Source organism: Emiliania huxleyi (genome assembly GCF_000372725.1).
Source record: "Emiliania huxleyi CCMP1516 unplaced genomic scaffold EMIHUscaffold_3, whole genome shotgun sequence".
NCBI lineage: Eukaryota > Haptophyta > Isochrysidales > Noelaerhabdaceae > Emiliania > Emiliania huxleyi.
Window position 1 is genome coordinate 1,929,103 of NW_005199770.1, and position 26,225 is coordinate 1,955,327.

Sequence of the window (26,225 nt, forward strand, 5' to 3'; positions counted from 1 at the left end):
CCACCCATATCGCGTTGGTGTCCAGTCCTAGCCCCTGGCTGCTCTTCGCCTTCCTTAGGCGTGCGTCGACAAGTACGAGTCGGCCTTCTAGGAACCGTCTCGGAACCGTCTCGGAACCTTCCTTAGGCGTGCATCGACAAGTACGACGGGGTGGACATGGGGCTCGGCACGACGCTCGAGTTCAAGGCGCTGTGAGGCGCGGCGCTGCGGCGTGAGCCTGCGGGCGCGGTCGGCTATCTGCGGCGTGGGAGGGAGCTGCGCGACGGAGGGCTGAGGAGGTGTCGTGAGTCGCTTTGGACATCGTCGCCTTATCGCTCTCTCGCCGCCCCCTCCTCCCACGTTCTCCAGAGTCCTGTGTTACGATATGCGACCGGCCGCGGGGCGGGGCGTGCGCGCGCGGGGGGGGGGGTCTTCCATAACATCGAGAAGGGCAAGGTCACCGTGTATCTAGACGAGCTGAAATGGAAGTCGTCACACGCAGCGCGGACGTGGCGGCGGAGAGCGAGACCTCGTCGTTTCCACGCCTCTCTCTCGCTCACAGCCGCCGAGAGCGGCAGAGTTGACATTGACTGGCATCAAGCTCGTGGCATATCGTGAGCTCCTCTTCGTCGAGCTCGAATTCCAGCTCGTTGTCGAAGGCGGCGGCAGACGCGAGAGCGCGGCGACGGCGAGGAAACGCATGGGACGCTCGACTGAGAGAGATTTGTGTTGGAATGGCTGAGGCGGTGTGTTGGAAGGGGAGCAGGTAGTACGCAGTAGTCATCGGGGGCGACGCCGTTGGCGATGAGGGCGCGTCGCTGGCGAGCGAGGGCTACAATTGTCACTTCGGCGGCGCATCCAGCCTACCTCGGAAAGAGAGAGTGAGTTACTAACCGCCCTAGCGGAGCTCCTCCGCGCTCCGTACTCCAGAATGGGGCCGAGAAGCAAAAAGAGAGACACGCGAAGTTCGGTCGAATGGCTTTCGGTCTTTCATTCGATGGGGTGGCCGACAAAGCTGGTGGTGGTCGTCCCCAGCCTCGATGGCAATCTGACGGGCAAACTTGCCCGGGTTCGCAATAGCAGCAACCTCACTTACATCGTTTACCAGCGACAAGACCCGGGTGCAGCGCGCTACTCACCCAACTTTGGTTTCGAGGGCACAACCCGAACATTGAGCAGTGGCTCGGGTGCTTGCGCGAGGACATGGCCTACGCGCCACTCACCGGTGTCCGGCTGCTGCGCCGCGGGCTGGACGAGTGGCGCGACCAGGTCGGAGGGCGCGACGCGATCGTCGAGCAGTGCTGGCGGAACATGCTCGCGGCCTTTGACCTCTCTGGTCTGCTGCCGCCGCGGGCGAAACCGACGGTCGGCTACTACCAGGGTGAGGGAGCCCTCTTCGCCGCGTCACGAGCTCAACTGCGTCTCCACCCGTGAAGTGCGTACGCACGGGCACACGCGCTGCTCGCGGGCGGCGACGGGCGATGCCACCACGGCGAGCTGCAGTGGGAGACGCTGTTCTCGCCGCGGCTCCCCACCGCAGTCGCACTCGATGCGCCTGCCAACTGCAAGCACACCTCGGCGGGCGCGTGGGAGCACCTTGAGCACGTCATCGTCGTTTCTACGGTTCTGCGCCCTTTCGAAGTGGCATCTGCTCTTACGCGTGAGCAGGCGGACATCGCTTCCAGGGAGGGGGGCGCCCTTCTACTCACACCACATGCTAGGGGGGGGGTGGGGCGTGAGTAGAAGGGCGCCCCCCTCCCTGGAAGCGATGTCCGCCTGCTCCGTCCAAAAATTCACACTCGCGCGAGACACTTATGAGTTATGTTTTCCTTTTCGTAAAACGTAGTGTCATGGCGCCCCCCGCTAGCGGTAGCGCCTCTACCGGTCTACGTCGCACCGGCACAAGTCTCGAGTGCAACTGGGAGGTAGCGAAGACCATAAAATTGAAAAAAGCAGAGTTTTACCGCACCATACAGCCACACGCATGGGGTCCCGGTGGCGCGCCGTCTCGCCTCTCCTCTTTCCCCTGCTGAGCGTCTCTGCAGCGTCCTAAGCTCATTCAAGACAAGCTGGTGAGCAACACCACGGACTCAAAAGCCCTCGACCGCGACCTGCAGGAGAGCCTCTACATCTCTTGTGCTCTCGTGTGCCGCAAGTGAGCTGCAATGAGCTGATTTTGAGCTTCTGTTTCACGCCCGGTGTCGGCTATACATCGTGTGTTCGGTGTTGAAAGAAGACCACGACTTGTGTTTTCTGTGGGAATCCTCGAGTGGGAATTGGCACATATATGTCATATCTTTAATTAAGAGAGCCTCTCCTGAGTCCTGTCTCCTCGTCGCTGCTGCACGTCGCTGGCTCGCTGCTCCGTTCTATGCCCAGCTTTTAGGTGTCGTCCACGGACGCGCGATCTGCGCCAGCTCGCCGAGAGCGCGGTCGTGCGAGGTACTGCCCAGAACTCGACCGTACGCCAGCCACGCCGCAGAGGGCCACCGCAGCCACCCCACGAGCATCGCACACCCCGCCGTGGGCTTGTCTTGCGCATGCAGAAGCTCTCGCACGATAGCACTGGTGCTGGTGGCAGCGACGGTGAAAGCGGTGGTGGCGCTGGCGGCGGGAGCGGAACGGGCGGCCACCGCTGCGTCGACTTGCCGCTGCAGTCAGAGCAGCCGCCGCAGCCATTCCACGGGCAAAGCTCTTCCCACGGATCTGTCTTGCGCATGCAGAAGCTCCTGCACGATGGCGCTGGTGGCAGTGACGGTAGCGGTGATGGTGGTAGCCGCTCGGGTGGCGAAGCATGATCAGTCCGCCACGCCGTGCCCGTCTGGATGGTGGACGTCCGATGGTGGACGTCCGAGCTCACTGATCTTCTCATAAAGCGTCCGTCCCCGCCCTCGTGTGAGGATGCGCCAGCGGTGCGTCTCTCCTGGGTTGCTTGATCGAGAGTGTGAAGCTGCGGCACGGAGGTCTGTATAGGACATATGACGACGACACGCTCGAGCGACACGCAGACACACACAAGCTCACAAGACACACAGCCAGCTGGGCTGCCACACACCCTGAGTGGGCGTACACATCACTCAGGGCCACGTCCCCCCTGTCGCCCCCCCCAGCACTCACGGTGCCAAGGGCTCAAACAACAGCACACAAACACAGACAGGCGCGCAGGGGGGGTAACGTGTGAGGCTAGAGCAGGCTGCTCCGCCTCGAGCAATCTCGCCGGCCGCAAGGCACGGCCAAGGTGGGGTCGTGTGAGGTGTCCATGGACGCCCTCCTCACAGGCTAGCGGCCAGCCGCTAGCCCTATCTCGCACTCATGGTTTGACGCTAGTTCATTGGATGTTAGTTAGGATGAGTGTTCGTGTTTTCGCGAGCAGATGCGCGGGGTCTGAGGGCTGAGCTCTGAGGTATCTTGGAGGTCTCGTGAGGTGAGCCGACGGCGCGCTGCCGGCCTGCCGCTGGGCCTTGCGCTTGGCGCAATGCGCGGCGGCGCGCTTCGGGCGCTCGGGCGCGGCGCCGGCGCGCACATTCGACATTGCCGGGGCGGCGCGGGCGGCGCGGCCCGCCCCCGCGCGGGCGCGGCGGAGGGGCGCGGTCGCTCGAGGTCGCACGCCCGGCATCACGGCGTGTGCGGCTGAAGCGGGGTAGCAGGAACGCGCGTATACGCGTGGTGGGATGGGGGGGTCTCTCGAGTGTCGAAACAAACGCCGGCTGGTGCACGTACGACCACGCGATCGAGGACCGGAACCGCACTCCAAGTGCAATTACCTCCGAGTAGACACCCGACGCCACAGTCTGTCCGTCCACTCTCCCTCTCGCCGCCTCGCCTCAGCTCAGCGTGAGCCCCTTCGGGAGCTGCATCGGCACGCGGCGGACTGCGGGCGGCGCGGCGGCGGCGGCGGCGGGCGGCGGCGCCGCTCGTTGCTGCTCTATGAGCGCGTCAATGTCGAGCTCATCTGTCGCCTCTGTCGCAGATGATCGAGGAGCAGTGGCCGCGACTTCACGCGAGGCCGCGGGCGGCGTCCTCCTCCCGACGCCACCCGCCTTTTGCACCGGCGCCGCCGCTGCGACCGGCCGCCAGACAGGCGGCGTCGGCAGATTGGTCGGTGGCGGTGGCAGCCTCTCCGGTGGCTGGTGCTCGGCCCCGGCCTCGGCCGGCGTGGGCGGCGGCGAGCCGGACGGAGCGGCCTCGCTGCTGCCGCCGCCGCCGTTCGACCCCACGGGTGCCATGGGCGCGGCCTCCGGCGGAGCGGCCACCATCGGCGCGCCCGTCCTCCGCGCCTCTCGCTCAGCCTGCAACTCGCGCTCGAGCATCCGTATGCGGCGCTCCTGCGCAGCGAGGGCGGTGCCGTCAGTCGCTTGGCCGCCTCTGTCCCGGGCAGCGCGGCAGCCGCGCCTGCTGCTCCATGCGCGTGTTTGCCCGCTGCAGCTCGGCGCGCAGCTGCTCCGCCTGCTGCTCGAGCGTCCGCTTGAGCACCTCCTCCACCTCGAGCGAGCGGAGCTCCTTGGTGAGGAAGTCGAGCGCCGCGCGCCGCTGAGCCGCGTGCGAGCCCGCCGGCGGTCGCATTTGCAGCGGGGATGGTCGCATTTGTTCCGGACGGTTCAGTGCTGGCGAGCCAGCGCCCGGCGGCATATATATGCACACGCACTGCAGGCGCGAAAAAAATCTTCCTTCGGGGACACACGATTCCAGAAATGGTTGTGTCCCCGCTCCTCGCTCGCCCGGGCGGAGGGTATGGCCGCGGAGGAGGCGAGTACGTGCCGCCAGGCCTTCCGCAGACAGCCTCTTGGGCAGACTGAGGGTCGGCTTTGCGTGGCGTGGCCCGTACGCTGCGCTGCGCAAAGCTGCGTATGCGGAGGGAGCATCCTGTGCTTCCACCGGGAAGTGCGCACCTCCTGCAGCTGGTGGAAGGCCGTGCCGCCGCTCGCCTGCTCCGTGGACAGGGCGGGGAGGCGGCGTCGCAGGACTGGGTGTGAGCAGGTGCCGCTTCTTCATATTTGGGACGGGTGACAAGGCGGGATGGTGCTGGCACGAGTTCACCGACAGGGCGAGCTGTCCTGAGGGGTTCGAAGAGGACCAGTACGATTTCTACGAGCTCAAGGCAGGCGCGCGCGTGGAGCTCCCGACTCGCGCCTGCGGGGGCGCGGTGGGCCCCTTTCTATTTGGCGCCGCCACGGCGTGTGCGTGCGCGTGTGTCCTCTTGCACCTCGCCAGGAGACGCCCCACGTTGCGGTGCGGCACCTGCAACAGGCTTGTGGGCTCACCGGCGGCGATCCTGCAGATCCTCGCCGGCCGCCCGGTGGCGGTGCTGCTCACGGGAATGAGCTCGCGCGGCCGTCGGAGCGGCACGCTCCACACTGGTCTGAAGTTATTTCGATACGTGCGACGGGATACACAGCGGAGTCAAAAATAAAAAACAGCCGGCTACCGCGGATGCGTCCGTGAGCCGCCCCCCGTAAGAGGCGTAAGCAACGAACCGCCGCTGCTCTCACTCGACACCCGGGTTGGCGGCGAGGGCGCGCGCGTAGGCCAGCGCCGCCTGCTCCGCCGTTGGGAAGGTCCCAAGGTGCTTGGCTCTTGGCTTCCTCAGCTTCGCGAGGTAAGGCCGGGCCTTGCAATTTTGCTCCTGCTTGTGGACACCCTTGAATCCCGAGCCGTGCCTGTCCGAGCCGTGCAGCGTCAAGCCCTCGGCCGCCGCTTGGCGCAGCACCTCCTCCCGCGTCTGCACGGGCGGCGCGGCGTAACCCGGGTGGAAGATCGATCCCGAGCCTTGCGGCACCTCCGCCAGCTCGACCGCCTTGGCCGCCTCGGCTGCCCCGATGGCGCGCGCGTACTCGAGCGCCGCCTCCTCTGCCGTTAGGAAGCGCCCAATGTGTTTGAGCACTCCTCCCTTGCTGATGGCGACGGAGTATGGGTATGGCTTCTTCTTCGACACGTCAAAGCCCACTCCTTTGAAGCCGGAGATCGTCCCCGGTGCACGGATCAGCGTGATACCTCCGTTGGCAGCCGTCGCAACCGCTTCTTCGGCGGTCATGCCAGCGCCGTGGTACGCTGACGCCGAGGCGGCGCCGGGCGGGTGGGCAGCCAAGCTCCGGGCATAGGCGAGGGCACCTTCCTCGGCAGTGACAAAGCTGCCGAGGCACACCACCTCGTTGGTGCCTGGCTTCCTCCTCACTGCAAAGTACTGGTGCCCCGCGCCACGATGGATAGGGCCCAGACGCTTCCCACGAGGCGGCCATGGGCGAACGTCAACGAAGGATTCGCCGGCAGTCTTCAGGTCCAGACCTTCTGAATCTGCGTGACGCAGCGCCTGCTCGCTCAGCTCCGACTCTCGCTGTGCATCCGACTCTCGCTCGGGCTCGTCGTCACGAGTTCACACTCAACCTCTACAGCGTCGTCGATGCCGTCATCGTCTGGTAGGTACGCGACAACAGTTGAGACCTCCATGCCACACACACCGAGCGCGTCGGCTAGCTTTCGCAACCTAACAGAGCCACCAAAGACCAAAACGGACTCTCACAAAGCGGCGACGCTTTTCTTTTTTCTGAACCCTGAACACTTGAAAAAAAGCCGTTAGACCTGTACCGTGTTCGCCATGACCCCCCCCAATGAACACACCAGTGAGGGAGGGCGAGACGATCGAGGGGTCCCGTACCATGCGGAATCGACCCTATCCAGTGCTCAAGTGCTCAAGTACACACCAATCCTCGCTACCCAACGCGGCCACTGAGGGAGGGTGTAGAGGATGTAGAGTGTAGAGCGCTGTAGAGCTGTAGAGATGTAGAGCGCTGTAGAGCTGTAGAGCTCTACATCCGCCGCGTGACGAGGCGCCTGCGTTGTAGAGCGATGTAGAGCGCGATTTTGTTGTAGAGTTTGTTGTAGAGGCTCTACAGCCAAACCGCCGGGAAGGCAGTGACTCAAAGAGGTCGAGTCGCACTAATGGGGTGTCTCCGAGCTTACTGGAGCTCTGATGGACGGCCCTGACTATCCCTGACACACAGAGAGTCACTCTGACGGCACACAACACCCTATAACTGCGTCATGACCAGCCTGCCATGCGTCGCCGGTGCCGCATTCATCGCTGTGCTTCTTTAGCAGGCGGTGGACTGTCGGCTGCGAGGACGGTCGCATTTGCGCGAGGCGAGGCGAGCATTGCTGCGCGTTGCATGCGCCATGCCTCGCGCCAGCGCGTGCGGGAGCTCCTGGCTGAGCGTTGAGTCCAGGTGAGTTGCGCTGGCCACGATCGCTACGCCGAGCCGAGCTGACGCGCCGAGGCGCCGGCCAGTCGCAGCTGTGAGGCATGCCACAGCAGCAGAGGCACCTGCCACCCATTGGGCGGGCAGACAGAAGGCCAGGGCAGCACTGGCAAGTGCAACGCGCCTCATGTCGGAGAGCGACCGTGCCTCGTTCGCCGCTTATGATGTAGAGTTTGTTGTAGAGATTTCACGTTGTAGAGCGCCTCTACATCGCTCTACAACGCAGGCGCCTCGTCACGCGGCGGATGTAGAGCTCTACAGCTCTACAGCGCTCCAGAGCGCTCTACATCTCTACAGCTCTACAGCGCTCTACACTCTACATCCTCTACACCCTCCCTCAGCGCGGCCAAAGGATCCACATCGAGAACCTCGAGAAAGTGCGGCTGTCTTCGTCAAAGAAGCTGTCTTCGCTCTCGGTGCAGGATGGGAGGACACCGAGAGCGAAGTGCGGCTGTCTTGGAGCACTTGGAGTGTCTCTTCGCAGTCTCTCTCCGATTCTCGCTGCAACCTTCGTGCCACCTCGCGGTCTCCCCCTTCTCGTCGTGCTCTCCCTTGTCGCTTCTTCCTCTGTCGCGTCGCTCTCCTCTGCCTCGTTCTGCGACGCCGCCGCCGCCTGCCGTTCCCTTGTTCTCTCGGCTTCTAAAGAAAGAAAGAAAACGGACAACCCAAGGGAGGGATGGGAGGACGGCACGCCGCCACCACACAGGGATTTTAAGGAGAGGGGTGTGATGCGCTAGCCGTCGCCCACCCTTGGGCGTCCGCCTCTTCCTATCTCTCTTCGCAGTCTCTCGCAGATTCTCGCTCGGACCTCGGCTTCTTTCGCAGTCAAGAATTCTTTTGGCATGTGTGTGTCCTCTGCTTGTGACCGCCTTTGTTGTAAAATTCTTTTTGGCACAACACTGCGTCCCGTGCCCAGTGTATAAAATAAATAAATAGAGCGGTCATCTCCAGGGAGAGATGGGCGACGCATACGAACACAGAGGGTCAGTGCGCACCCCGCCCCGCTCCGTGCCCAGTGTTGTGCGACGGAGCTTTTTGTAAAATTCTTTTTGGGGGAGGGGCATTTCTTTTGCGATCTGTATGTCCACGCCGCCTCCGCCGCCCCCTCCCGACACGCCGCCGCCCGCCCGCCTCCTCGACCTCCCCACGGACCTCCTCGTGCGCGTCGTCTCTCGCTGCGAGGCCGTCGACATCGCTCACGTCGCGGCCGTCTCTCTCCTCTTCCACGCCTCGCTTGCGGTGGAGGGCATCCGCTTGTGGGCGCAAGAGCGCGGCCACGAGCTGCCGGCGCAGCCGGAGGGCGAGAGCTGTGCCGTGCGGTGGCTGTGCTATTCGGCGTTGCTGTGCGAGTCCAACCCGCCGGCGAGGGCGGCGGCAGGCTATCGGCACAGCCTCTTCATCGACGGCGAGGGGCGGCTCTCGTCGTGCGGAACGGCTGAGAACTGGATTCCGGGACTGCTCGGTCACGGCGAGGGCGTGACGCGGCTCAACACGCCGACCCGCCTCCCTTCCCCGCTGAGCGGTGAGCGCGCCGTGAGCGTGTCGGCTGGAGTATTCCACAGCCTCGCCCTCACCAGCAGCGGCGCCGTTTGGAGCTGGGGCCAGGGAGGCGTGGGCGCGCTGGGCCATGGCGACGAGCAGGACCAGTGGCAGCCGACGAAGGTCGAGGCCTTTGCTGGCCAGCGCGTCGTCGCTGTGTCGGCTGGCCAGGACCACAGCCTCGCCATCACCGCCGACGGCGCCGTCTGGAGCTGGGGCAGTGCAGGCTCTGGCGTGCTGGGCCACGGCGACCGGCAGCGCCAGCTGCTGCCCAAGAAGGTCGAGGCCTTTGCTGGGCGGACTGTCATCACCGTGTCGGCTGGATACTCCCACAGCCTCGCCCTCACCGCCGACGGCGCCGTCTGGAGCTGGGGCTATGGCTCCTCCGGCAGGTTGGGCCACGGCGACCAGCTGGACCGGTTGCTGCCGACGAAGGTTGAGACCCTGGCTGGTGAGCTTGTCGTCGCTGTGTCGGCGGGAGGCGGACACAGCCTCGCCCTCACCGCCGACGGAGCCGTCTGGAGCTGGGGCTGGGGACGCGACGGCCCGCTGGGCCACGGCGACCAGCAGAACCAGTTGCTGCCCAAGAAGGTCGAGGCCTTGGCTGACCAGCGCGTCGTCGCTGCGTCGGCTGGATCGTGCCACAGCCTCGCCCGCACGGCCGACGGAGCTGTCTGGAGCTGGGGCAATGGAGGCTACGGCAGGTTGGGCCACGGCGACACGCAGAGCCAGCTTCTGCCAATGAAGATCGAGGCCTTGGCGGGGCAACGCGTCGTCGCTGTGTCGGCGGGAGGCGGGCACAGCCTCGCCCTCGCCACCGACGACGCCTTCTTTACCTGGGGCAAGGGCGAGGGCGGCTGCCTAGGCCACGGGGAGGACACATCCAACCAGCTGCTGCCCAAGAAGGTCGAGGCGTGGGCGCCGGGGCAATGAGGTATCGCCCTCCTGCCTGTTTGATTACCTGGCCAGGGCGAGGGCGGCGCGGGTGATCGGGCTGGGCCCATATGAAGACTTTCATGCTGCCGCCTCGCACAACCTCCCAGGCGTCCGTGCTGCTTTAAACGCCCCCGACAGCGAAGCCCGCGCCGCGCGCGGCACCACCACCGACTCTACCTCCGACCCCAGGGCCTAGGCGGCCCGCCATGAAATCTAGCCGTGTGTGCTGGCGTCCAGGTCCCAGCGGGTTTTCACGTAACAAGTACACACCAATCCTCGCTAGACGCTACCCAACGCGACAAAACTACTATGTTCAATCCCCCCTCCGGGTGATGCCAGGGCAGCAAAACGGGCTACGGGTGGTGCCATGCAGCCAGCCTGACCCCCTAGAGCCGCCCGGCACCACCGCACCGGTGCGAGGCGTGATCGTGCTGCTTGGGGTACATTGTTGTTTTCATGGGCTCGAATGCGGTGTGAAAATGGCGCTCCGAGGTGCCGATTTTGCACGCGAGTGCGAGGTTCGAGCTCTCGTGCTCCGTCCACAGGCTGCGAGCCGTCGAGTGCTCGCTTCGCACTTTCCATTGGGTCCGTTGGCGCATATCGGGCGCCTCGCAGGCACGCCGTCCCCGCGTCTCTGTGGAGGAGATGCGTCACCCGGTTGCACTCAAATCGCAGCCGAACGCCATATCGCTCCGTGTGCCCCACCGGTGGCTAGCCTGCCGCCACCGCTTCATCGCACTTTCCATCAGATGTGTGGGCGCGGGGCGGATGCCTCGCCGGCAGCCGAGGTGCTCTCTCCTCGGATCCTTTGCGTCACCCGCAAAAAGTTCTTCGGAAGCCACTGCCGTCTGGGCACTCCACCAGCCCTCCTCGCCTTTTGAGGCTGGGATTGGTGTCGCCCGTGGCATCTGCGCCGGTCGAGAGCTTCCACGTCGCTCATGCGCATCAGGGCGAGCGAAACGCTCGCCCTCGGACCGGTTGCCTCTGTAGAAGCGCCCGCTACTGTGCACCACGCTGTGTCCCTCTCTCAAAGAGGGTGTGTGTGACGATACGTTCCTTCTAATCTATACCCGTGCCGAAAATCACACGCACACACATCTGAATCACACACACATCTGAAGACAACTATCTGAATCACACGTCGGTCTAGGTCAACATCTCAAAGTCCGAGTCTGTGTCCTCGGCACAGGCTCCTGCTCCGCCGCTGCGCCAAAGGCGGTCAGCGTTGCGGAGCCTGTGTGCGGCAGTTGGCGCTGGACATAGGCTAGACGTAACAGCGTGCGCACGTCGTTTCGGCGCTGTGCGACGAAGGCGTTGTTTTTTGCCTTCGCCGTCTTCATCGCCGTGCAAGTCCGCCGCATGCCGTTGAGCGGGGTGATCTCCTCACGCCTGCGGGGGCGGCGCGACACCGGTCAGCCTTATCGCAGGCATGCACACACACACACAGGGAGAGCGCACCCGCGAAGGTACTCGCTGAAGGAGCGAGTCAGGTCGCTCCTCACGTAGTCGACAGCCACCTCCGCGACAAAGTCCACCCAGAGCGCGCACTCGTGAGTGCAAGACTGCAGCTGCACATCCACCACCTCCAGCGCCCAGCCGGCGGCAGGCCCGGGGCTCCGGTGGAAGCAAGACGCGATGCCCGAGTCGATTGCGCCGCCATAGGGCTCGTGGTAGAGCACCCGTCTCTGGTCGACGAAGAAGAGGAGCTGGTGCCAGTGCCCGCCAAACTCGCTGCCGTCGGTAAAGCGCTGCATGACCAGCTTGCGCTCCGTCGGTGCCTCGCCCGCGAACAGCTTCGCCACCCACCCGGTGGGGGCTCCCGATTTGAAGCGGTTGAAGAGCGATCCGGCGCGAATCGTCATCCCCGAGATCGGCGCCCTCGCCTGCACGTCCTGGCTGTCGGCCCACGGTGAGAGGTCCTGCATGTTATGCACAATGATGTTATGCACGCGTGCGATATCGTCGTCCGAGATGTCGAACAGGAGCGTGGCGCCATCCCGAGCGAGCGACGCAGCGCCGCGCATCGAGATTGAGCGCTCCGTACCGCTTTTGTGGCGGTACAAGTACACGGCCTTGCGCAGGGCGGCCGAGTAACGATTACCCGTCATGTTTTGACGCAGCGCGAACTCGATGCGATGGCGTGGCCGGCCGCGCTGCGGCCGGCGCGCCTCCGCTGCCCGCACCTCCGCCGCGCGCTGCCACAGGCCGAGGAGCGAGTCGGCCTCTGTCGGCTCCACCTTGCCGAGCACGCCGGGCAGGTGGAGCGAGAAGAGCTTCACGTCGTCGATCGCCTGCAGGGCGGCCCGCTGCAACAGCGGAGTGTTGAGCGACGCCTGCAAGACGTCGAGGCTGTAGAGGCCCGGGAGCGTCGGCACGTCGCTGGGCTCGTACACCAGCAGCAGCTGCGAGCGAAACGCTACGCCGAGGGAGCGGCCGGAGCGGCCCTGTACCTCTGGCCGCATGACGAATTCGCACATCATCAACTGAATGAATGCACCCCCGCCAAAGTGTCGCAGCGGGTTCGAGAGCTTCAGCGCCAGTTCTCGAACGAGCCTCGTCGTTGCCGCCGCGTGCAGCCGCTGCCGCCGCCGCTCCTCCTCGCGCAGCCCTACGACTTGCAAGTCGAGCCGGGCTTGGGCACGCAGCTCGCGAGGCGTCGGCACGCCTGATGTTTGCGTCCCGGTTGTCGCTGTAATCGCTTCGCGAGCGGCGGCACGGTGGCCAACCTCCTCCAGCTCGAGGCGTCCGATGTCTGCCACCAGCGTGAGCACGCTTGCTTGCTGCTGCTGCTGCTGCTGCGCAGGCTCCGCTGGAGCACTGCTCAGAGAGGGAGGTTCCTCGTCAACCTCCATGCGATCTCCGTTCGAGGCCGCAGCCGACGAGCCGCCGACGAGCCGCTGCGGCGCTGCACGGGAGAGCGATCCTCGGCGTCCGTGCTCTCTCTGGTTGTAGATCCCGTCGCGGCGGCCCTCGTCGCTCGTGCTATGCAGCTCCATGGCCTCGCCGAGGACGTCGCCAACCGAAGCATGCCGCGGCGGTCTCAGGTTCTTTGCGACGCCGACTCTGCGCGAGCCAGCACGGCTTTGCGGCCGCGAGGACGTTGCACTCGGCGAGGGCGCCTGTTGTGACGAGATCGGAAGCGTGAGATAGCGACGACTGCGCAGGCACAGAGTCGCAAACTGGCGGTACCGAGCGGCGATCTGGTCCTGGCCTGGAGCCGGGACGGACTCCTTGGCCGCTTTTGCGACGCTGTCCCAGGCCTGCGCCCGCTCTTTTCGGCATGGCTCGAGCACGAGACAAGTCGGAAAACCGCGACAACTTCGGCGGGCATTCACAGATTTTTACCACCTCGGAAGCAACGCCTGTGTGTTCACCGGTGCTAGAGAGTGTCGAAAAGGAGTCCACACTGCATTCATCGACATCAACGCGCCCCGCTGCGCCGCGCTACTCGCGAGAGCGGGAGGAGATTTGGGGAGATTGTCGGGAGATTTCCAAGATTGTCACCGGGGTGTGCGTGGGTAAGTCGTGCGTCCTACGTGCCAAGGCGATGTGCATGCTAGTCTGGCTCGTCCCAATACGCTCAGGGGGCCGAGAACAGCGCTCTGTCGCGCGCTACTTTCCGTGCTGCTGAGAGAGGCCCGGAGGGGCCCACCACGGCCCACGCTCGCCTCGGAAATGCAAAAAAATGCTCCCAGGCCCCCTCCCGCCCACCCCGCACACCTGCTTGACTACTCCCGAGCCCCACGAGCCGAGGCGAGAAAGTTCGAATTAAAGTGCGGAGTTTGAACATGGTACAAAACGCGCCTGCGGGCGGACCCTCACAGATCACAGATCACCCAACCGCTTTGTAGCCTGGCGTTTGTGCCCCGTTTGTGCCGCGTCCCGTGCGCCCGAGTTCATTTTATGACCCAACGCGGCCACATCGAGAACCTCGAGAAATCCCGCTGCCTTCGTCAAAGCAGGGAGCCCACTTGACCGTGACCCGGAGACAGGCTTCATCAACACCAAAAGATGGTGGCCGGGACTTCAGACAGCCGCCTTGATGAGGCGGCGTGGTGGACCGGGCTTGTCGCGGGTGCGCACGCAAAGGAGAACCACCTGGCCAACAGCCCAACCGGCCGAACGCTGCTCGTTGCGTTGAGCGAGGATGAGAGGACTGAGACTGTTGCCGAGATGACGGACGATATGACGGAGAGGCCCGCCGTCCCGCTCTCGGTCCTCATCTCGCTGCTAAACACGTTGGCCATGCACGCGGTGCGCCCTCTCCTACCCTTGATATCTCTTGCACCGGGAGGCGTTTTCCCGGGAAAGCATCGCCACCGCCACCTTACCACTGACCCTCGCCCTCGCCACCCTCGCCACCGCCACCCTCACCGCCGCCGCCTCGCCACCGCCGCACTCGCCACCGCCGCCCTCGCCACAGCCTCCCTCACCACCGCTGCCCTCGCCACCGCTACCGCTACCGCAGGGAGCTCTGACATCGCCACCCACCCGTCTCGCAGGCGCAGCACGCCGACAACATAGACAGCCGGATGGCTGCTGTGCTGGCCGAGACGTACGCGGCGGCGGGCGCCAGCGGCCCTCCCCTCTCCTCCGCCGCGTTGCGCTCGGTCCGCAGCCGCTCGCTGCTCCGCTGGATGGGCTGGTGCGTCCCGCACCTCTGCGCCGAGAGAGGTATCTCGCTCGCCGCGCTCGACGCCTCGTTCAACCTGCACCAGCGAGAGCCGGTCGTCAAGGCCGCCGTCCAGGGGCTCCGCGCGCTCGGGTCGCCCAAACGGGCGCGGGGTCTGTGCAGAGCGTGAGGGCGCGCTAGTTGCGTGCGGACGACTTGTACCACATCCCAGCTCAAGGGATTGGTGGACCGGTGGTGCACCCTGCCGCCAGTGCGCAGTTGACTACGTTTGTTGCCCCCCTGTCTCTGCGAAGATCCCGTGTTGGCTTTGCACCCGCCTTTGCCCTTCACTCTCTTGCCGGTGTCTGACTGTACCGTCTGGTCGCGCTGCCGTGTCCTCTTTCTTACGGCTATCTAGCCATGCTCTTGCTTTTCGCGCGCCCTGATGGGAGGACGGCACGCCGCCACCAGCCACCACACAGCCACACAGGGATTTTAAGGATAGGAGTGTGGTGCCAGCCGTCGCCCACCCTTGCGCCTTGGGTGGTCTCTGCCTCTTCCTATCTCTCCTCGCAGTCCCTCGCAATTCTCTCGCAGCGACGCTCTACGCTGGCAGCGACCTTCATACCACCTCGCGGTCTTCTGACTCTCGTCGTTCTCTCTCCCGCCGCTTCATCCTCTGTCTCGTCGCTCTCCTCGTCCTCGTTCCTCGACGACGCCGCCGCCTGCCGACCCCTTGCTATCGCGGCTCCTCTAACCTCTCGGCGCAACTCCGGCTCCTCGAGTGAACCGGGTCGCCGTCCTGGTTTCTTTTTCTGATACTGTCTTTGCCCACGCCGCTCCGTTTGTTCGTGCGCGCGCCGCTCACAGCCCCCGGGAGGGCACAACGGCACCGGGAGGGAGGTGGCGGCATGGATCTCTGCGCACCGGGGGGCATGGTAGGAGGGCGGGCCGCACGCGAACATGCATCTCTGCGCCGCGGCCCCCGAGCTTTCTCGCCCAAATGACAGCCGCGCTTGAGTCCTCAGCCGTTGTCGCACCGCAGTCGATTCGGAGCCGCCAATGTCGGACCTGCGCCGTGACGACGATGACCCCCGGGGGGGCTCCCGTTCCCGTTCACCTGCCCGCGGTGGCGGCGGCGGCGCCCCCGGCGGCAAGGCCCCGGGCATCCCATGCCGGTGGAACGAGCGCGGTTTTGGTTTCATCAAGCCGGAGGAGGGGGGGGAGGACCTTTTTTGCCACTTTTTGTCCATGGAAGACGGCAAGGCTCTCGGGGGGGGCTCCAAAGTGGAGTTTGTCAAGGGGCCCCCTTTTCCCCCCCCCCCCCCCCCCCACCCCCCTCCAAGGCCGCCTTCAACCCCCGCGCCCACCCCACCCCGCCCCCGCAGGTCTTCGACGACCGCAAGGGCAAGGACCGCGCCGAGCAAGTGACGGGCGGCGTCGACGAGGCACCCGGCGGCGGCGGCTTCGGCGGCGGCGGCTTTGGTGGCGGCGGCTCCTCGGCGCCTGCTGACGACTTCTACTGGGCGAGGTGACCCGAGGTGGCCCGAGGTGACGCGAGGCCGACCGAGACTAGGCGCCGTGCTTCGACTACCAAAAGGGGCGCTGCACGCGCGGGCCGGCGTGCAAGCCTAGACGCGGAAGATCTCCCCATATCTCCCCCCGTCTCTCCCCGCACCTGGCAGCACGGAGCCTAGACGCGGAAGATCTCCCCATATCTCCCCCCGTCTCTCCCCGCACCTGGCAGCACGGAGCCTAGACGCGGAAGATCTCCCCATATCTCCCCCCGTATCTCCCCGCACCTGGCAGCACGGAGCCTAGACGCGGAAGATCTCCCCATATCTCCCCCCGTCTCTCCCCGCACCTGGCAGCACGGAGCCTAGACGCGGAAGATCTCCCCATATCTCCCCCCGTCTCTCCCCGCCGCACCTGGCAGCACGGAGCCTAGACGCGGAAGATCTCCCCATATCTCCCCCCGTCTCTCCCCGCACCTGGCAGCACGGCGCCTGGACGCGGAAGATCTCCCCATATCTCCCCCCGTCTCTCCCCGCACCTGGCAGCACGGAGCGTAGACGCGGAATGCGTGTTCATGTCTCCCAACCAGCACGCGAGAAGAAGCCACGCACTCCGCTGCATTATACTGTACTCACTGTCTTCCTCTCTGGTGTCTTCACACACTCCTCTCAATACGCTGCACAAGACCCGTCTTCCCGCCCTCATGTCGGCGGTGTCACCAGGCTTGCAAGTTTTCGCACGACAAGTACGAGTCGGCCTTCTAGGAACCTTCTCGGAACCTGCTCGGAGCCTTCCTTAGGCTTGCAAGTTCTCGCACGACGGGCCGGGAGGCGGAGGAGGCGGCGGAGGCTACGGCGGAGGCGGCTACGGTGGCGGCGGCTACGGCGGCGGAGGAGGCGAGCGGCGGAGCGGCGTTAGTGCCGTGCCCGCGCTGTGCTTGTCCTCGACACACCCTGCGATTCGGATAGGCGGGTATGGCGGCGGCGGCGGCGGCTACGGCGGCGGCGGCGGCTACGGCGGAGGCGGCGGAGACCGCTACGGAGGAGGAGGAGGCGACCGCTACGGCGGCGGCGACCGCGGCGGATATGGCGACCGTGGCGGCGACCGCGGCCGCTACGACGACCGCGGCGGCGGCGGCGGCGGCGGCGGCGGCGGCGACCGCTATGGCGGCTTCTAAAGCGGTCTTGCCGCGGCCCCGCCGGCTCGGTGTGCCGGCTGAAGCGCGGCGCCTGCGCTGCCGGCTTCCGGGACCCGGTCGGTGTAGACGCAGTGCTCGCTTGTGGTTCGTGCACCCGCTTTTTGAGCGCCGCCGGGGATCTTCTGCGAGGCTTGCTGCGCGCAGCCGGCGGCTCACGGCGCGGGGGCCGACGCGGAGACGGGCGACGTGTTTGTTTGGCCAGGGGCGTCTTTCGCCCGCGGGGAGAAGAAGGGGGAGGGGGTGTCAAAGTGTGGGTCCGGCCGTCTGATTCGTTACCAGCGATGGATGCACAAACAAAACATAAACAAAACCAGTCCTAACCACACCGCACACGTCGCAGCTCGCACGGTGTGTGGGTTCCGCACACCACACGAAGCACGATCTAGGGCTTGCCGCGAACGCACGAGACGGACTTCAGCAGCGGCGACCCGCCGAGGAGGTCCTCACACCGGCCCGAGCCCGCATCCATCATCCGCACATCGACGTACAGGGTCGAGCCAGGAGCGACACCTACGAGGACGGCTCGTGGAAGGCTTGTGGAGGGGTCCGGGCGGGACGGTCAGAGGTGGGAAATGATGAACGCCAAGGCGGCTCTTCGTCTGCGTGGGTGACAGCCCGCTGTCGCCGTACCCCAAAGCTGGAGGCACAACCAGCCGACGCCAGCCGCCCTCTCTCATACCGCGGATGCCCTGGTCGATGCCGGGCAGTAAGCGCCCCGCCGGGCTGCCAACAGTGTAGTCGATCGGCCGCGTGTCGAAGTACGACGCGTCGATGGGCATGCCGCGGTCGAAGCCGTCTGTCCAGAGCTTGAAGTGGAGGTAGGCCTTGGCGCCCTCCACCAGCTCCGGCCCCGAGCCCGCCACGACATCGATCATCCGCACTCCGCCTGGCAGTAGCCGGCCCTCCGCCGTTCGAGACGCGAGCTCGAGGCCCATTGCGTCCTGGTTGGACAGCTTGTCGAACGTGGAGCCAAGGAGCGGAGTGTACTTGGCCACAACCTTTGCAGCCGCTCGCTCAGCCGCGACGCTCGAGCCAGGCACCTCAGCCGCCCAGGAGGCCGCCGGCGCGCCGCCAACCCACCCGGCAGCACAGCCGAGAGCGGTGCGACGCGGCAGCGAGTGCGTCAACGCGGAAGAGCAGAGGAGGAGGCCGGACATACGTTGCGGAAGTGCAGACGGTGCCGCTCGCGTTTCAGAGCGTGGCGAGGCACGCTGCGAGGGCTTGGGCTGAGCATCCGTGAAAAGAACATAGCGTGCAATCGTGTGTTTCTTTGGCGTCATGTTGTGTGTGCCTTCGCTTGTTAACAACGAAGTCTAGCTCAAAAAAAAAACAGGACCCAGTTTATCGTAAACAGGACTAATCTGGTTCGTGTTCAGCCGTGGTCTAAACTGGGTCTAAACATGGTCTAAACTGGTTCGCTTGATACCCTCATTAGAATTCTTCCAGTGGTGGCTTATGGGGCGGGCGGGCGGCGCTTCACGTGGGTTGGCGGAGGTGTTCGGGTCGGTGGTGGTGTGGAGCGCTTGCGGATCCATTTCCCTGCGATACGCAGAAAAGGTGCTTCTCCTCCTCAGAATCCGGCTTCCAAGGAGACGGAGCAACGTGTTGCCGTGCGCCTTTTATGGGTCCGAGGGAGGTGCGGTACGAAAATATCGAATGGAAAGGCCCAGGAGCGACAATGGGCCGCGGTGGTGGCTCTGGGATGGAGGAGGGGCGATAGCTGACTGAGATGAGGTGCGGGTCATCCCGATGGGGGACTAGCACTAGCCGTCTTCCACATGGTCCCTCGGGTCCCTGCTGCTCCTAATCTCTTCGTTGTCACACTCGTACATCCTCCTGCTGATCTCCGCAAAGTCCTGCTCCCTCCCTCGTCTCGCCCTGCGCGTCTGCTCCGCCTCACCGTCTTCTGCCCTCTGCGTCGTCTGGCGACGGGTCCTCCATAGTCGGTCGAGGTCGCCGCCCTCCTCGTGCCTCTTCATGACGATCGGCCGTCGATCCCGAAGGGTCGTCGGTTGAGCTAGGGAGCCTGGCGATGGACGCCACCGCGACCCCTCGTGGCATCTCTCTCGCCGTCGGCGAGCCGGGGGCTCGCAGACGGCCGACTTTCTATATAACCAGTAGGACAGCCGTGAGTGTGAATCGGATAAGGAGTTTGCGTCCGTCCACCGTCTTCGTGGACGTCTGTCCTCGTGACACCCACACCCCACACGGCCTGTTTTGCTTCTGTCGTACCGGTATCAGCCTCTCGTTAGAGCATCCGGGACGATCTTGCCATATCCATACCGCACGTGCCGGCTGCGCTCAGGGCTGCAGCAGCGCCGCTCAGGGCCACGCCGTCGCCAGGAGAGGCGGGCGGCCCGACAGGCAGCGCTTCCGGCATGGTTCTGGCAGAGGTTTCGCCGTCCGGGGACGGCGGGGTGGCCGTGGGGACGGACGCGGACGCGGAGAAGATCGAGAAGTTGCTGCGATCGGAGCGGGGCGGGACGCGTCTGACAGCTGTCGGCATTGTCGACGAGAAGATTGGTGACGTCGCTTTTGAGCTGGCAGAAGACATCCCGTTCGCGGCGCTGGAGCAGCGCCTCCTCCACCCTGATGGGTGGGAGGCGCTGGCGGGGACGCTGCTCGGGGAGCCCAGCGCGCGGGCTGGCTACCTCATCAAGAGGGACCTCCTCAAGACCTGGTGGCAGGATGCGACACCTGAGCAGCCTCCCACCAAGGCGGGCGCACCGACGCGCTCGGCGGGCGCCTCAGTAGTGGCGAGCTCGCAGCCGGCCACGAAACCGGCGGCGATTCTGAGTGCCAAGTACGCCACCGAGCTCGAGGGGCAGGGACTCGACGAGCCGGGTGCGCTCGCCCTTAGCATTACCCTAGAAATCGGAGGGGTAGTGTCGGCAGAGGAGGCGTTGGCACTGGACGGGGCAAAGTACGGCACGTCGCCTGGCCTGGTCAGCAAGGTACGGAAGATGCGGGAGGATGGAGCAAGCCTTTGCCAGGCCCTCAAAGGCGGACGCCGCGCAGTGCTCGAGCACTGCCGCCGTCTGGAGCAGGACTACATTGAACGGGGCATGCAGACAGAGGCCTCGCTGATGCTCAGCCTGCGGTCTGGACTCATGGAGTTCAATGACGAGAAGATCCTCCTCACCTACTTCCAGCGGTACCTCCGCAAGTACTCCGGGCGCGGCCTGCCGAGCCTGCCCGTCGACAAGGAGCTCCGCGACGACGTCTTCCGCGAGCAGGAGAAGTCTACGGAGTCGCTCAAGAAGGAGATCGAGGACATCGGGAAGCGGCTCGCCAAGGCGGAGGCGGTGGCGGCAGAGGCCAAGGCCAAGGCGGCGGCGGCCGAGGAGGCGGCGAAGCGGACGGGCAAGTCCAACGTCAAGACCTGCTACTGGTGCGGCGAGGAGGGGCACGTCAAGCCTGATTGCCCCGTCTTCAAAGCCGATTTGCCGAAGGTCAAGAAGGGCAACTGATGCCCTCGGGGCCTAGCCCCGCCGACCTGCCTCGCTCGCACCGCGTGACCCTCACGCACCGCGGGCGGGGCTCGGGACGGTGAGGCGCCCCACCGCGCCGTGGCTGCCCGGGCTTATGAAGAGAGAGCCGACGCCCGTAACAGGGTGGCTTCTTCTCTGATCCCCGCCCGGGCAGCCCGGCGTTTTTCTGTGTTTCCACCTCACAGAGGTGGTGGCGCCTCTCCTCCCCCACACCAGGGCGAGGCAGGCGTCTCCTCCCCTGGTTGTGGTCGTGTGTTTGGTGCGTCGTCTGTGGTAGTCGTTCGTCCCAGTGACAGAGTTTTGGAGTCAGCGCTGAGTCCGGTTGTCTCAACTCGTACTGTGGACGATGGTCCGGCCCCGGCGGAAGCCGAGGGCGAGGAGGAGAATCGGCGGGCGAATATCGACTGGGCGAGCTGCCCAGCCATCGCCGACTCGGCCCCGCCGAAACGGCCAGCCCTCTCTCAGCTCGTTTTGGGATGCAGTCAGCTCCACGCACCTCGAGGCGTCGCGAGCCGGCCACCGGCCGCGCCGCCCCCCAGCGGTGTGGCGGGCATCTCAGCCACGAGTGGCGAGCGGGCAGACGAGGAGGCAATCGGCGACGGCGGGAGCCGCCGCCTTCAAGAGCAGAGCGCGTGGGCCGGGATCGGCCTCGCCGCCGACGAGAGAGCCGTGGCAGCTGCTGGGCTCATTTTGTCGCAGTGGCGGCGCTCGGTGACGCTCCGGACGGAGCGGGTTGGTGCGCTCCGGACGGAGCGTGGGGGAGCCGGACGGCTCCTGGATCGGGCAGCCGGACGGCTGCCAGGTGACTGCGCGCTGGCCGGGATCGGCCTCGCCGCCGACGAGAGAGCCGTGGCTGCCGCTGGGCTCATCCGTTCCCGGTGGCAGCGCTGGGCGACGCTCCGGACGGAGCGAGCTGAGGCGCTCCGGACGGGGCGTGGGGGAGCCGGACGGCTCCCAAATCGGGCAGCCGGACGGCTGCCAGGTGACTGCGCGCTGGCCGGGATCGGCCTCGCCGCCGACGAGAGAGCCGTAGCAGCCGCTGGGCTCATCCGTTCCCGGTGGCAGCGCTGGATGACGCTCCGAACGGAGCGAGCTGAGGCGCTCCGGACGGGGCGGGGGGGAGCCGTACGGCTCCCAGATTGGGCAGCCGGACGGCCGCCAGGCGACTCCATGAGTGCGGAAGCGTGGGCCAGAGGCGGCGCGAGCTTCGCCGACGTCGACCGACCAGAGCTGGACAGCGTGGTGCGCGCTCGCGCCGCCGGGCTCCTGCAACGACGCTGGAGGAGCAGAGGGCCGACCGGGACCGGGCGGGCGCCCGGGATCGGTTGCGGTAGGGAGCGCCTCCTCGCGGAGCCGCTCCGGACATGGGTGACTCGCCTCGTCGTCTCCGCCCAACGTCGATGGCGGCGCCACGGCACTGGCTGCGCCGCGCTCCCGCACCCGTCGACGAAGCTCCCCCCGCGGAAGACCGCGCGTAGCCACGCCTTGACGATCGAGATGGGCGCGCCTGAAGCTCGCCCACCTACTGCCCCTGAGACACACACACACACACACACACACCCAGTGTTGTGCGCGCGGTGTAAAATTCTTTTTCTCGGGATATATACGTGTAGATGTCCAAACCCGCCGCGCCGCCGCTCGCGCCGCCTCGCCGCCCCCGCCTCCACCTTCACCGCCCCCTCGCCGATCACGCCGCCGCCCATCCGCCTCCTCGACCTCCCCTCAGAGCTCCTCGCGCGCGCCCTCTCTCGCTGCGAAAGCCCCGTCGACATCGCTCGCGTCGAGGCCGTCTCGCTGCTCTTTCACGTCTCGCTCGCGGTGGAGGCCATCTGCTTGTGGGCGCAAGAGCGCGGCTTCGAGCTGCCGGCGCAGCCAGAAGGTGAGGGCTGCGCCGTGCGGTGGCTGTGCTTCGCTGCGCTGCTGTGCGAGTCCAACCCGCCGGCGAGGGCGGCATCAGGCGAAACGCACAGCGTCTTCATCGACGGCGAGGGGCGGCTCTCGTCGTGCGGGTCAGCGGCAACGGAGGGCGAGGAGGAGGACGACGACGAGGAGGAGGAGTTTCCAGGCCTTCTCGGCCACGGCGAGGGCGTGACGCAGCTCAACACGCCGACCCGCCTCCCCTCGACGCTGGGCGGCGAGCGCGCCGTGAGTGTTTCGGCTGGATCCGAGCACAGCCTTGCCCCTACCGCCGACGGCGGCGTCTGGAGCTGGGGCTTTAATGGATGGAGTGGCCGGTTGGGCCACGGCGGCCAGCAGCCCCAGTGGCAGCCGAAGAAGATCGAGGCCTTTGCTGGGCAGCGCGTCGTTGCTGTGTCGGCTGGAGGCACCCACAGCCTCGCCCTCACCGCCGACGGCGCGCTCTGGAGCTGGGGCAATGACTACCCTGGCCAGCTAGGCCACGGCGACCAGCAGGACCAGTGGCTGCCCAAGAAGATCGAGGCGTTGGCTGACCAGCGCGTCGTCGCTGTCTCGGCTGGAGGCATGCACAGCCTCGCCCTCACCGCCGACGGAGCCGTCTGGAGCTGGGGCGAAGGAAACTTTGGCCAGCTGGGCCACGGCGGCCAGCAGCGCGAGCTGCTGCCCAAGCAGGTCGAGGCCTTGGCTGGGCAGCGCGTCATCGCTGTCTCGGCTGGATATCGCCACAGCCTCGCCATCACCGCCGACAACGTTGTCTGGAGCTGGGGCGCAGGATTCTTTGGCAAGCTGGGCCACGGCGGCCAGCACACCCAGCTGCTGCCCAAGAAGGTTGAGGCCTTGGCGGGGCGGCGCGTCGTCGCTGTCTCGGCAGCGTACAGCCACAGCCTCGCCCTCACCGCCGACGGAGCCGTCTGGAGCTGGGGCTCGGGAAGCTTAGGCCGGTTGGGCCACGGTGACGATCAGAACCAGCTGCTGCCGAAGAAGATCGAGGCCTTGGCTGGGCAGCGCGCCGTCGCTGTGTCCGCGGGACGCGATCACAGCATCGCCCTCACCGCCGGTGCCGTCCTTACCTGGGGCAAAGGCAAGCGCGGCTGCCTTGGCCACGGAGAGGACCTGTCGAACCAGCTGCTGCCCAAGAAGATCGAGGTGTGGGCGCCGGGGCAGTGAGCAGGAGGGTGTGGGTGCGGGCGGCGAGGAGCATTAGGTCCCGTCTGGTACTCGCGAGCTGCGCCGCCGGCGCGGCGAGCAATGCGCGTTTGCACATTCTTTTGACGTGCATAGAGTGCACAGCCACAACGCGCTGCGCGTAGACACGTGGCGTCCTCTTTATGTCAATTGCATGAGGTCATGACCCTCGCCTCTGCCACGTCAGCACAGCCGGTCCAGGTCGGCCGGCTAGCAGGGGCTTTCGGGCACAACCACTTCTTGTGTATACACAAGCGAACTTGGAGCACTTGGAGTGCAGTCCTCAACCTCACATCTAGGGCCGGGGGGCTATAAGAAGCGCACCCAGCGGGCCGGATGATCGATATCGGGTTACGGGCTAGAGAGCCCTAGCGAACGATTAGTTTTTCCATTAATTAGACGGCAGAGCCGAGAGACTGAACATGGTGACTAGTTGCAAATACGGGTGCTGTGATATAATGACCACCTTTGATCTCTTTTTGTCCGTGTTGCTCCCAGCGCCTTCGCCCGCGCTCCCTGAGGCCATGGCTGGTGCTACCAGTATGGAGGGCTACCTGGCTACCGCGAGAGCGACCCAACTCGTCGACATCGTCCGATGATGGTGCCTCAAAGTCAGCCTCCGGAGGCTATCGTGGGGTCGAGCCGGCGGTGGCCGTGACATGTGGTTCCACCACTCCTCGCAGGCTTTGCCTCTGACCGCCACTGTTCCCGGGCTGCCCAATGGGATGAAAAGGAAGGCTGGGCGAGCGTATAGAAGCGTGCTCGACCTCGTCGTGTGGCAACCTGCACGGCAGCGCTGGCAGGCGCGATGAGCGTCGTGCCACCTGACCCGAGACGGGCATAGGGTCGCAGGCGTCGTACCGAGCGCGTCGAGACCGTGTGTCCTGATGCGCTCTGCACGGGTGAGTCACGTCGGCGTCAAAGGAGCGACGTGTGACCTGTCAGAGCTTGATCTCCGATCTCAGCGACGTCGAGTCGCCTTCGGTGGCGACAGCTAGGATGCATCTCCTCCGTCGTTTTTCGCGCTATGGCCCTGGGAAGCTGGCGCCGCACGCAGGCTGACCTTGTGTATGCGGCGAACGCTTGAAAATGGGTGCTCCACGTCACTTTTTGGAGTAGATCGTGCCGAGCTGGCCGTGACAGCGTTTTTCGGGCGTCTATTCGGTGCTCTGCACGTTAGCTGTCGCCGGTGGGTGTCCGGTGGGTCAGTGAGAGCTCCTCGTCTCTAGAGGCCGCCTGGTGGCCTCCGAGCGCCAGCCGAAGCAACCCTCGTCGTGCCCCGACACCCCCCCGACTCATGCTGTGCCGCTCTTGCCTGTGTGGCCGCTGACGGCGGGCACCCCGTGCGCGGCTGCGCCGCAAACTCGTCACTGCCGTCGTCACACCTGTCCACAACTCCACATCGACCCGCCCATTGCAGTGGTGGCGCAAATCTCACTCACTGCTCAACTGCTTATTACACACACCTCAGCTCATCTCCTTTTTGACTTCATCACTTTAATTGTAGGTTGGGCTTCCGGATGAGAAGTATAACGCAGCGTGGTACGGCAACCAGCGGCGGAATTTGGTACTAAGACACGGCACGACAACGTATCGGGATTAGATCCGGCTATCCATCCTTGCAGTGGTTGGCTACCAGATCGAGCCCGACTTGGCTGATGCCGTGCCGAACGAAGTCTTTTTTCGAGGGGCGGCCGCCGTTCTCTTTTGGTGGGCGGCGAAAGGGGAGGGAGGGAGGGAGTGTGGAGGGAGGGAGGAGGGGGGTTGAGAGATCAATAAATGAATAAGAAAACGGATGCCTCTACTGTGAGATGGGTAAAAAGGAACAGGTCCCCGCCCATGCGATCTTTGTAAAGGGTTCTTTGTGGGTCCGTGGTCGGCGACTAGCCGGGGTCGTCCTCCCGATGGGGGACTATAGCGCACTAGCCGTCTTCCACATTGTCCCTCGGGCCCCCGGACGTCGAGGTGGAGCCGTGGGACGAGCCCGACGAGGGCGAGAAGCTGCGCGCCTCCGCGCTGCCTGCCGGCTACGAGGGAGGCGCTCTCGCGCTTCCGGCCGCATACTCTCGTCCCGGCCGAGCAGCTGCTGCCCCTCGCCGAGTTCACGTCCAAGAACGAGTTCCTGCATCAGGCGCAGCGGCGCTTCACGACGGTGGTCCACAACAGGAACTGGCGCGACCTCGCCGTGGAGTTGGCCGAGGAGGGCTCTCCAAGGGATCGCGGTCCGCTCCTCGTGGCAAGAAGGGCAAGGCGCGTGCCGAGGGCAGGGAGCGGGCGAGGCACGCGGCCTGGCGGGAGGTATGGCGGTCCGCTTCGTGGCGGTGTCTGAGAGCCAGGATGGCGCCGGCGCCTTCCTCAACGCCACCCCCATGCGGGATGACATGCGAATGGAGACATGGGTTATTTATTCTTTGTATCGGCTTTTTTTATTTTTATCAGAGAGAGTGTCCGAGTCGTTGACGTTGCCTCGGTGTTGGAGTTCCGGGCAACAGGATTCTTTTACGGCTTTCTTTACGCAGCCCTGCCTCCCACGCTCCTCCTTCGCGCCTCCTGTTGCGTGACAATCAAGGAGCCTACGCGTTCGCGCACCGTCCCCCCCC

At 65.4% G+C, this 26,225-nt stretch overlaps 5 protein-coding genes across 5 annotated transcripts in view; 4 read left to right on the forward strand and 1 right to left on the reverse strand.

Moving 5' to 3' along the window:
* EMIHUDRAFT_432160 (hypothetical protein) overlaps positions 1-473 on the forward strand; it is a 4,164-nt gene extending 3,691 nt beyond the window's left edge. The window contains exon 7 of the mRNA XM_005775448.1: positions 127-473. Coding sequence (XP_005775505.1) covers positions 127-195 — 69 coding nt within the window. The 3' untranslated portion in view covers positions 196-473. The remainder of the gene's footprint in view (positions 1-126) is intronic.
* A 13,202-nt stretch (positions 474-13,675) lies between these two features.
* EMIHUDRAFT_420345 (hypothetical protein) lies at positions 13,676-14,741 on the forward strand. The gene is made up of 2 exons (XM_005775449.1): positions 13,676-13,961; positions 14,210-14,741. The coding sequence occupies exons 1-2, from the start codon at positions 13,719-13,721 to the stop codon at positions 14,507-14,509; spliced, it is 543 nt and encodes a 180-aa protein (XP_005775506.1). The 5' UTR covers positions 13,676-13,718; the 3' UTR covers positions 14,510-14,741.
* Positions 14,742-15,381: 640 nt separating this feature from the next.
* Positions 15,382-15,854, forward strand: EMIHUDRAFT_308423 (hypothetical protein; the record flags this gene model as incomplete). The annotated part of the gene is made up of 2 exons (XM_005775450.1): positions 15,382-15,615; positions 15,708-15,854. The coding sequence occupies 2 exons, from the start codon at positions 15,382-15,384 to the stop codon at positions 15,852-15,854; spliced, it is 381 nt and encodes a 126-aa protein (XP_005775507.1).
* Positions 15,855-19,410: 3,556 nt separating this feature from the next.
* EMIHUDRAFT_95665 (hypothetical protein) lies at positions 19,411-20,502 on the forward strand (the record flags this gene model as incomplete). Its single annotated transcript, XM_005775451.1, has 1 exon — positions 19,411-20,502. One exon carries the CDS (start codon positions 19,411-19,413, stop codon positions 20,500-20,502), a length of 1,092 nt encoding a protein of 363 aa, XP_005775508.1.
* Positions 20,503-21,078: 576 nt separating this feature from the next.
* On the reverse strand, positions 21,079-21,889 carry EMIHUDRAFT_195644 (hypothetical protein; the record flags this gene model as incomplete). Its single annotated transcript, XM_005775452.1, has 2 exons — positions 21,079-21,590; positions 21,745-21,889. The coding sequence occupies 2 exons, from the start codon at positions 21,887-21,889 to the stop codon at positions 21,079-21,081; spliced, it is 657 nt and encodes a 218-aa protein (XP_005775509.1).
* Positions 21,890-26,225: the final 4,336 nt, after the last annotated feature.

What these genes read in the sequence shown, in the direction of transcription:
- EMIHUDRAFT_420345 (XM_005775449.1), top strand. Translation starts at nt 13,719, where the DNA reads ATGGTGGCCGGGACTTCAGACAGCCGCCTTGATGAGGCGGCGTGGTGG. An exon ending in ACACGTTGGCCATGCACGCG is followed by an intron (nt 13,962 to 14,209) that starts GTGCGCCCTCTC and finishes CCCGTCTCGCAG; the next exon opens with GCGCAGCACGCCGACAACAT.